At 32.8% G+C, this 11,172-nt stretch overlaps 2 protein-coding genes across 13 annotated transcripts; one reads left to right on the top strand and one right to left on the bottom strand.

Moving 5' to 3' along the window:
* On the top strand, window positions 1–1,651 carry LOC112460976 (biogenesis of lysosome-related organelles complex 1 subunit 4). Of its 9 annotated transcripts, none has more exons than XM_025025972.1 (6): window positions 1–321; window positions 576–595; window positions 713–808; window positions 887–958; window positions 1,035–1,256; window positions 1,398–1,651. In XM_025025972.1, exons 3-6 carry the CDS (start codon window positions 728–730, stop codon window positions 1,488–1,490), a joined length of 468 nt encoding a protein of 155 aa, XP_024881740.1. In that variant the 5' UTR covers window positions 1–321; window positions 576–595; window positions 713–727; the 3' UTR covers window positions 1,491–1,651. The 9 variants fall into 9 exon arrangements, with proteins under 9 accessions (XP_024881740.1, XP_024881738.1, XP_024881737.1 ...); XM_025025970.1 differs by having other exon boundaries at window positions 536–595; XM_025025969.1 differs by having other exon boundaries at window positions 504–595.
* A 203-nt stretch (window positions 1,652–1,854) lies between these two features.
* LOC112460975 (transcription initiation factor TFIID subunit 11-like) lies at window positions 1,855–10,609 on the bottom strand. 4 transcript variants are annotated; one of them, XR_003041504.1, is made up of 10 exons: window positions 10,432–10,609; window positions 9,945–10,101; window positions 9,586–9,854; window positions 9,405–9,492; window positions 9,226–9,322; window positions 8,856–8,982; window positions 6,406–6,535; window positions 6,054–6,321; window positions 4,968–5,222; window positions 1,855–2,240 (listed from the first exon to the last, which is right to left on the bottom strand). XR_003041504.1 is itself a non-coding variant. In XM_025025961.1 (9 exons), exons 2-9 carry the CDS (start codon window positions 10,095–10,097, stop codon window positions 5,029–5,031), a joined length of 1,326 nt encoding a protein of 441 aa, XP_024881729.1. In that variant the 5' UTR covers window positions 10,098–10,101; window positions 10,432–10,609; the 3' UTR covers window positions 4,132–5,028. The 4 variants fall into 4 exon arrangements, 2 of the variants coding, with proteins under 2 accessions (XP_024881729.1, XP_024881730.1); XR_003041503.1 differs by lacking the exon at window positions 1,855–2,240 and adding an exon at window positions 4,132–4,317; XM_025025961.1 differs by lacking the exon at window positions 1,855–2,240 and having other exon boundaries at window positions 4,132–5,222.
* Window positions 10,610–11,172: the final 563 nt, after the last annotated feature.

The raw sequence follows: 11,172 nt of genomic DNA, 5'->3' as shown, positions 1-11,172 counted from the left end.
CATGTCGCGCACGACAGTCTTCGTTCCGTAACAATCGGTAGCACACAGTATTGTTGACACCTGTATCTCCGACGATAGGATAGTTCTCAAATTAATGATTCTCGACCGCGATCCAACGTTTTATTAATCCCGGGCGATATGTCAGAATTGTAGAATTACATTCACCATTTTTCAACGAGCGTTAGCGAGACGTTTTGCGTGTATACTTATATTTTCTAACCTATAATAGCACACACATATCTATTATATTTGTCATAAGTAGTCATAACGTGTGGCTTCGTGTGAGTGCGAATGATTAATAACAATAACAACTGAAGGATCGTGAGTTCAATCTTCGTCCGCATACCCTTCGTTTAATAGCTCGTCTAAAATAGCCGTAAAAGTAAGATGTGAGCAGTAAGCTATTGACCAACCGCACAGTCGATTATTCTTGAATTGTAAAAATCCCATTAGTCAACAGCTTACCGCTTACGTCTTACTGCATACTGTTGCGGCTATTATAGACGAGCCATATGAAGAGGTTTCCCTGTTCAAGGGAAAGAGAAACAAATTAAGAGGATTCCCCTGTTTAAAAGGAGCAAAAAAGGATAACAAGGTTCGAAATTTTGTGTTAAATAACTGATAAGTAATTGGTCGGAGACGTGATACTAAGATTGTCTCATCCTAAACATTTAAAAATCCTCACGCATATCTATTTGTTTAATTGCAATAGCATTAGGACTAGGAGATGTCTTCGCATACGACGGAGTTGACCGAGCAATTGGTTAAAGACTACGCCAATTACGCAAAAGTGGACTGGAGCAATCAGGCAAGTGTGCCATTTGCCACAATATTGGTATCCAGTTGTTTGAGAGGAGTTATTAAATGACTCGTGTTCGTGTTTCAGATGAAAAATGTCCACGATGTCATAGAGGATACATTGATACGACTAGAGGAATTCCAATCGATTGTTGCAATGGTTAGCCAGGAATCCAGATAGAATACGAACGACTCAGTATATTCTGATGAAACTTTAAATATCTCTGTCCCGCAAGGTGGAGAATAGCAGTGCCGAATGCATGCAGCAACATCTTCCAAAGTTACAGCACATGAAGGACGGTATGGCAATTCTTCGCAAAAGAATAGATGCGTTGGAGCATGTTGTCGCAATGGCCAACATGAATTTAAGCACCCTGGAAGCTGCTGTAGACAAGGCTGAAGCTGACCTAGGTGTATCGGATAGATTATTCGGGATATTAAATCCTTTATCATTTTTTGTAAGTACAACTTACTCAAAGGGTACATTCTTAGCGTATACTTTAAGTTATTAAATAATTGTGCACTTTGTACGATTGTTATCCATAAAATTATATACAATAGCAACTTGAAGCAACTTGAATTTACTTTTGATTTTTTAGAAGAAAACTCAGGAACCTGTCGCATCAAGTGCAGTGCCAATATATAAATCGCCCATAATTTATAGGTCTGATGACTATTTTCAAAGAGAATAAAAAACGTATGCATAAAAAAAATGCTTAAGTTATGAAGTACCTGTTATTAGATTAAGAAAAGTATTTGTAACTTTGTATAGAATCAGTAATATCTATGCCAAAAGAAAATGAAATTGATTGAAGAACATTAAATAAATCTATAACAGATTTTTATTCCATTATATTTTTTGTCATTTATCACACCGAACAGTAACTTGATTAGCAAGATTTTATGTATACTGTATTTTATTAGGAACATGATTACCTATACAGTAATTTGTAGGATATTCCTAGCTTGTAAAAATGTTACAATAAAAACATTATTTATCTCACTCTTAAACCTCTCAAAATCCTGCTGTATCCTGCATTAAACAAAGCATAAAATATTCTGATATAATTTTCTGAAATAAAAACGCATTTATTGAAAAAGTCTGTATGAAAGATGAAAGGTACACGAATTTTAAGTAACAAATGAAAGTTTCCACAAAACCGTTCATTTGAAATACTCTCTATTTTTCACCTTCACGCTTCCTTTTTAATTAATTACCATTGTTCAAGCAGTGCAAATTTCCTTAATGCTACATTGTGCGTGTAAAGTGGTCTAACATGCTGCGGAAGTGCAAGTTTTTAATTGAGCTTTCTTCTCTCCCAAGGAACAACGTCCGCCTATGCAATGCCTCCACCTCATGATCTTTCCTATTCCACAAGTGACGCTGCATGTTGACCAATTGCCCCATTGGTCCCATATTTTTGGTTCTCTGCTATTTTTTTCTGAAATAATACAACACCAGTTATTCCCCTTGTAACGTGAAAAAAAATCAAAGAATCAAAATTAAACTCAGAAAAGGCTCGCTCTGAATAAAATTTAAAATATAATATTAAGTTCATAATATTAATTTGTAATTAAATTTTGAATTATATTATTTTGTCATATTAAAAACATGTATAATCTATATGATACATAAAAACGTCGCGTGATTATAGTCTTTCACTGACTAAAAACTTCTATAGTAGTATAATACTGAGAGTTCTTTATTTGCATTTCGTAGAATCTTTCTATGTATTTTTGTTTTATATAAATTATCTCACATTACGTAATTATATCGACCTGACATAATTATACCAATAGACAGTATTTAGTTAGTCTTAATTTTCCAGTCATTAAAATTTGATTTTTATATTTATATGGTTAAATTAAATGATCATCTTAGGAATAAATACACTATTTTTATCTTTATTCCTAAGATGGTCATTTAATCTAACCATATAAATAAAAATCAAATTTTAATGACTGGAAAATTAAGAATAACTAAATACTGTCTATTGGTATAATTATGTCAGGTCGATATAATTACGTAACGTGAGATAATTTATATAAAACAAAAATACATAGAGAGATTCTACGAAATGCGAATAAAGAACTCTCAGTGTTATACTACTATAGAAGTTTTTAGTCAGTGAAAGACTACATTAAATAAAACAGAGAACATTCCAATCATCTCAAATATTCTTGATAACTTTCACTTGGTATGGTACTGTGTTGGTTCCCTTTAAAGAGAAGGGAGCGTGAAGTTAAAAATTAAAAAACATTTCCAGTAAACACGCAGATTCCGTGGAAACTTCCACCTATTGAATGTGTGTGTGTGTGTGTGTGTGTGTACCTTTCACTTATTCTTCTTCATACGTACGTCACATATACGCACACATACACATAATCTGGTTTAAATTGGATTTTAGTATAACTAGAAATTAAGATTATATTTCCTTTAATATGATTTATAATCATGTTCAGAGAAAGATAAATTATATGAGATGTTGCCAAAGAGTTCTCGGTATTAATTTTGCAACACTATTTGGTCAATGCGAGAATTTCTGATTAAAGGAAAGAGTCAAACGGCCAATGGAAATTTCCATCTATTGCTTGAGTCTCATGTTATATTGTTACAAGTTTTAGTTCTTTAATTTGATGGAATTTAATGATTAGGGCAAAAGGAGCATAGATTTTGTTTTCAGATAAGACAATTTTATGTTACGCCATGTTGCACAAAGCACTCCTGCATTGCAAGAATTTGAAATCGTGGTATAATGGTGCATAAAGAAGATATTCGAGTAATACAGCTCGTGGAAATTTCCATCCACGCACTGCCCAAATGTTGTTCATGTTCGTTCCGATAAATCGGTACTGAGATACTGGGAAGGTATCTAAATCTCGAACCGGTCTCGGTGAAAGCCACAAACGCTGACGGATATGCGACCCGCGATTGCACACGAGACTTGCGCCCACTCTTATTTATTTATTTATTATCCCTCGTACGTCATTTAACCCACTTATTATATAATCATAATTTTCAGATACGCAAACCAAGTTATAATTTTTGTGTTGCACAAAGGTATCCGATATTTTGATTATAAATTTATTTGATGTACTCCGCGAATAAATGCATTGCTACAAATAAAAATTCTATGAATTATGCAAATTTGTACAAACATATATGTATTGTAGCGTGAAAATTTTGATGATAATACAAATAGCAATATACATATATTCTAACGATATGCTTTTATTGTAATTCCCAATATTCAATTATATTAAGTAAATTTTAATTATATTTTTAAATTGGTAAATAGTTGATTTTACACGCAATCGAGATTGTATTACTACCTCGTTTGATTTGCGGCCGGATATTATCTTCCTCTTCATCATCATTATCGATATCACGAAACACATCATAATTTTTGCGTTGGAGTTTATCCAACTTTATCTTTAATGTGTCGATATCACTTTCAACGACAGTAGGTGTAATATTTGACGATACTTTGTCAATTTCTGAAATGGTTTCTTTGAAGGCTAAAATTGAAAAGTTATTTTGCATAGAAAAGTGATACTGTATTTGAATTATAAATGTTTTGCAGCAATATTACCCATAAAAAACACGAGTGTAGCGAAGTAAACAAGGATCAATCGGCTTCTATCCATATATTTTTGCGTTGTCATTAATGTTAATATATTTATATTATATACGGAATATCGCACTGAAGTTTGTTCTACATCACTATTAAATCCGCATTAAATATGATGAAGTAATCCATATTAAATATGAAGTTTCAAATAAAAAACAACTACTATATATACTGTTGTTATAAAGTAGTCATAAAAAGAAGTATCTCTGTGTATCATAAAACTCAATCTAGTTTAATAATATTTCCAGACACGCATTGCATACATTAGACGTATTAATATGTATATTTCAAATCTATTTTTCAAGTTTAAGTTTTTGCTGTCACAATAAAATACAAATATATCTTGAGAAACAAGGTGAAAATTTCATCAAAGAAAATATCTATGGATCAATGCCTACAATATTGTGTATTTTTCCTGTTGTTAATTCAATTAGATAATTTTTATTTCGGCAAAGAGAGACAATAGAAACTCTTTTCTTGATAGTTTGCAAAGGACTCTTTTGTTTGTGCATTCTCCAGACCACTTAGTATTAGTACTTTTCGCATAATGATGTCGAGAAGCCTTGTCAATTGCTTGCTTTCGTAAGTCGCAAACAGATCATGATTTTATCCCGAGCCAACCGAGGAAGCCTTTGGTACCGCAATCCTTGAGACGGCATCTCTTCAACTGCGCCTTCTTCAGACCTTCGATGCAATCTGCAGACAAGCAGTGACGCCAACGGACCTGTCGTCCTTGCCCGCAAGTCACGCTGCACGTGCTCCAAATACTCCAATTGTCCCACGCCGCCGAATCTACAATGAGAGGCAAAGATAAAACGCAGTTTCACTTTTTTTCACTCGATGTTACTTCGATTTCACAGCGAACGCTGCGAAAAACAACAAAAAGAAATTCGTTGAAGTCCGTTTTGCGGAATAATGAAATGTGCGAACTTATAAAACCGGATTGGAAATTTATTTTCCAATCCTTTCTATTCCGCTGCATATTTTTATGACATTAATTTTATATGTAATGAATAGTGTCTATACATTATTTTATATTTACAAGATGCATTATTTAACATTTGTGTACCTGCTATTTTAATCTCACAAAGGATATTGTAAGAGAAATCGATGAAAGAGATTAGAGATGTCATCGTGACAAATTATTTTCTAGACTCCGTTGTGTCTCAATCACGGTCAATCGTCATATTACTCGAATATTTTAAAATTAATCATAAGGATTTTTTATTCGACTTAACTGGCTCTCTTTATTAATAATAATCGTCCTGACCCTGGATTTTGATCCCTCTCAATCAATGTAACTTTGATGCTAATATTTACAAGCAATAATTCTCTTTAAAATCACTCACTTAAAAATCGTTTAAAATCACTTCTCTTAAAATCGTTGTAATGATTATAATGATCAAAAGCAGTGGTCGAAACGTCGTTACGATTATTTTATTAATAAAAATAGTCACAATTAATTAGATCGAATAAAAAATTCGTATCGTTAATCATTTATTAACGAAGTTGGTTTCTGATTTGGTTTAAAATTAATCCTTGATTTCGAAGATTGGTTGTCAAGAGACGAATTTCTTTCTATTCAATGCATTTGTTACATTGTCTTCTGCATTGTCTTATCACCTATATCTTCGTCGTTCGATTCAATATCCTTTGCCGCGACATTGCGCTTCCTCTCCGTTAGACCCAATGCTTCTGTCAGAATAACTTCACGTATCCCGTTATGAAACCTGCTACTTCTCGTAGGGCGAGTTCCAAAAAAGTTTTGCTCGTAGCTAAGCAACTTTCGCCGATAGGTCACATCGGCGTCCGTTTGAGAGTAGGACAAGTGGAAATTTCTTATTGCGCTTTTCCAATAACGCTGTAGCGAGATCAATGTCTTGTTTTCTACCTATAGTACGTAAAATTAATATGAAATATTTGCAAATATAGGAATCATCAAAGTTATAGAATATATGCGTAGGTTTTTGCGAACCTTGGGTTTATCCGTTGTAAATTGTTGAATGGAGTGATGACACGATCGCGAATAAATGTCCGAATAATAGCGTCTTTCATTGCTGGAACACTTCGAACTACCGAATAAACCGAGTCGGCAAGTATGCTTGCTGTATACAGAAATGAGAACGTTTATCTTTCTTTTATAGAGCAACGAAGAAACTATTTTTCACCGTATGCAAAATAATCCTTGCAATTCTCACATTCTTATAATTATAAAGAAATTAAGAAATTAACAGATATTTGTATTACGATAAAGAATTTGTATATCGCAAAACATTTGTATGTGTAAACAACATACAGAATAATATTCTTTGAATAAACGTGGCAACTTTACCTTTTGCCAGATTCATTATACGGATCGGTAATCGATATAACTATATTGTGCTCATAATTCGGCACATTAATTGCAAATGCTCTGACGATGCAGGGTCTCGGAAAATTTAATACTTCATAAATTACGCATCCGAAGTAAATATTATACGTCCAAATTAGTTTAAGTAATACTTGCATATCATATTCATTTCAGATTCTCATATCGTGCGGTTATGTATAAATATCGATAAAAAACTCCGTACTCTGTGTCTAAATTCACAATGCGACGAAATCACAATAATACAAAATAATACAATATTATACTGTATAAACACGGTATCTGAAACGCAAGAGAGAGAATATTTAAATATTTTTTCTTATCAATCAGAGAATATATTATTATCTTGTTTTCATAGTTAAATAACTAAATAAAAAAATCAGAGACATTAAATAAATATTCCTACAAACAGGATGAAAAATATAGATTGTAACAATATAATAAAACAGCTCTTAGTTTGTTCTGTAGTTTTCTATATTTTTACTATATTACACTGTCTTTCTCTTTTTCTTTTATTTTAAAATATCTTTCATTTCCCTAACTTTTGTAATTGTACTACAATTTATCACTATTTTTTAAAAGAAACTAATATTTTTATATATAATTATGTTCCTGCAGAATAATACATATTTCGAAAATTATTACATATTTTGATAATTAAACTTTTATAGATTTACGTAGAATCAAATATTAATAATTTAACGATAAAAAAGTCCAATAGCAACAAAATATAAAACGTTACATTAGTTTCTATTTAAAAATGCTATAAAGATTATACATCATAAAGATCTTGACTGTGTATAAAAATATAACTAATTGTAAGTTGTAAGAAATTACATATAGATAATTAAAAGTTATCATCAGACTTTCTTATCACATAAGATATATTATTGTATTCATAAAACTCCCGAAATATGAATATGCGTATGTTACATATGATTGCATGCGTGTGTACTGAGTTTATAATAAAATATTTTGCTATTTGCCTGCTCTATGTGCTTTAATAATAACTGTTAATAATAACTGTTTAAAATTGATAATCATTATGTATTAATATTTGCTTTCGATATAAAAATACGTGACTATGTTCGACTTAATTTACGTGAAGATGAAAAATATAAAACGATTGCTAGTAAAACATTTACCACATATTTATAAATTTTAACTAACTGCCGATAACGCTTTGAATGTAAAAGCTGAATAGCCATAGTAATTTAATACGTATAAAAAGTACAGTTTTGATCATTGGGCGAATTACATAATTTATATTTAGATTACGCTCATAAAATCTAATATCGGTAGGCTTTTATAAAGCCAATTCTACAATAGCCGTAAAAGTATGTTTTAAGACGTAAGCAGTAAAAATTGACCAACTACAGTCGATCATTCTTGGATTGTAAAAATCCTATTAGTTAATAGCTTACTGCTTACGTCTTAACGCATACTTTACGGCTATTGTAGAATGGGCTTAAGGGGATCCTGCAGTGACTGGCAAACTTCCTCGATGTCGATAATGTCAACCTTTCTAATTTTGTTTTCCCTATATCTGTCTTTATCTAACGAAATGACATCTGTCCTTTTTTCGATTGCTCGTCATCTTACGCAAGATCCGGCAACTACTGTTGCTGCTCTTCTTGTCAATCTGTATCCGTATTTGCATTACTAAAATAATTTTTCGATGGATCTTTTTTTGTACGTATTGAATCTTACTTCTACTTGCACGATATTATTCCTACATGTTTTCCCAAGGGCAGATGATAAACATTATGTATGTATAAACTGCAAAATTTTTGTTTTAAGTAAATATTGTCGTCAGGTGACAGCTGTATGTGCCCAAATAAGTAACATTTTTAATTTTTTGGTGTTTTTGATATAAAACCGCGTTTTCTACCCTAGATTTTTGTGCGTACTTTAATTCTAGACCAAAAACTTGCAATTCTGTAAAGCCAATTAAAAGATCCATCGAAAAACGAAAATGTCGGTAAATCATACGGCTGCAGGATTCCCTTAAGAGAAGCATTGTATTAAAATGTCGCAAATATTAGACTAATCATAACCTGAAAAAAGCTTTGTGCGCTCGACCATTCGGTATTTGACCCTGCAGTCTTAATCTGCGGACAGCTTCTCTCAAGTGCTTTGGTTGTAATGGACCAGTTTCATTCTGGGCCTCCATAACATCTAAAGCTATAAAACAAGCACAATATAATCTGCAATTAAATTCCAATATTCTAACCGTACTTATAAAGGCCATTGCACGTAACAAAGATTTAGCCATAATCGTAAGGCCGTAAGAAAATAAACCAATCACAGTTGATTATTCTCCTCACGCTCGAAGAATAATCGAGTGTGATTGGTCTATTTTCTTATGGTCTTACGATTACGACTAAAACTTTGTTACGTGCAATGGCCTTAAGAAAGAGCTCGTACCTTCTTCAACAATCTCGCCAACAAATACTTTAGCAATTCCCGACATAGCTATGACAACGTTCTGAGACACCGAACAGCCTGTTATGGTTTGCATAATCTGTGAAACATATTTAGTATAATAGTTCTTTAATAAAACGGCTATTTCTTTTGTACATAACGACTAAAAATAAGGTGCGTACCCTCTTTATAGCTGCCTTTGGAAATGCAGATCGTCTGTACATCTCGTATCTGTCCAATTGATCTTCAGTGAAGTTGGATACTAGTACTCTGTAAAAGAAAAGTTCTCAAATATATTCCTCAATAGTCAAGCAATAAACTTGTTATACGTGCACATAAACTTGCAAGACGTCAAATACGTACTGCATCTTTTCTCTCTCCTCCTCTTCTATCTCCCTTCTGCTCTTCTCCTTACTCTCCCGCCTTTCTTTCGTACTGACTGGGTTGGCGCGAGGTATCATAATATCATTACTGAATATATCCTCTGCAGTCTGTTCGTCTTCCTTTCTGTCAAATTCGTGCTTCACAATCTCTATTGCTTCCACAACTCGGTAGGTAGAATTAGATCCTGTGTTTTCAGTCTCTTCAGTATCCGACTGCGATCGAGAGCTCATTGCTTCCAACAACTCCGCCTAAGTAATACAGATAATGATTAGTTAACTCTCTTGAAAAATAAGTTATAAAATTGAATTAAATGTTTAATGTTTTGACAGCATCTGCACCTTAACTTGCATACTACTAATCTCCATAGCTTCACTATCTTTAGATCCTGAATTTTGCGCTAGATTAACTTTGATATCTTTATATTTGTCAACATCTTTACGTTCGCCATCTCTTTCATCCCCAGAATCTTCCTTCCCAAAGATATTATCCATCTTTCTAACAGAAAAAAAAATATATATATATACGATAAGTATTACAGTGAGCCTATTCTGCGATTCTTAAATTTCAATAACCAACGGTGTCATAAGATATTTTAATTCTTTCAAACCCACATAAGTCAATTACGTAAAACATCATAAAATAAAACGTTACAATTTTACATGATTCTGTTAATTAACGTTACACACTATGTTATAATAAGCATAAAGAATGTTTAATAACTTATAGAAACGTTTTATAAATTATAAAATAAACGAAAAAAGGAAATAAACAAATCACTTGCTGGCTTTTTTTAGATTCGTAGGTACAATATACAAGTGTATTTACATCGATTATAATATTTAATGCAGGATGCTGATTTATTTTATTCGTCGGATTAACAAAACGATCTGCCACGAATATCAATCAAGATACGGTATTCTTTAACGAAGAAATATCGACCGTAACAGTAAACATCGTACACAACAGAGGAGCACTGCGAATGCAAGACACAAGTTAGGTTAGGTTCGCTGCTTCGATTGTATCGAGTATCGAGATCTCGAGAATCGCGATATCTAGTCGTGATTACGCTTTTGGTGAACATGCATGTCCCGAAAAATCAATATCACAAAAATTGAAAACTATGACAATGGACCGATTTCACAGTCTCCGATTAACTTGATCCTTCGATTAAACTCACTCTTCGTCTCTTTCTAAGGGGGACAATTAGAAAGAGATGCGGAGTGAGTTTATATAATCGGAGGATCAAATTAATCGGAGACTGTGAAATCGGCTCTATATGGGCCGGTATCACAGTCTCCGATTAACGTGATTTTCCGATTAAACTCACTCTTCGTCTCTTTCTAGAGGGACAGTTAGAAAGAGATGCAGAGTGAGTTTAATCGGAGGATCACGTTAATCGGAAACTGTGATACCGGTCCTATGTGCCAAAAGGGCGCAATCCCGAAATCATATAGAAATGAGACAATGTCCCGAAAAGTTATACCGTTCAATCGTGGCAATCATATATGTACCATTAAATTAACTGTAACGATAAAAAGCATAGTTTTTCAGAGATCGACACTATAA

Source organism: Temnothorax curvispinosus, unplaced genomic scaffold (genome assembly GCF_003070985.1).
Source record: "Temnothorax curvispinosus isolate PA1 unplaced genomic scaffold, ASM307098v1 QBEX01010941.1, whole genome shotgun sequence".
NCBI classification, from domain to species: Eukaryota; Metazoa; Arthropoda; class Insecta; order Hymenoptera; family Formicidae; genus Temnothorax; species Temnothorax curvispinosus.
This window is presented reverse-complemented; position numbering and strand designations above follow the sequence as displayed.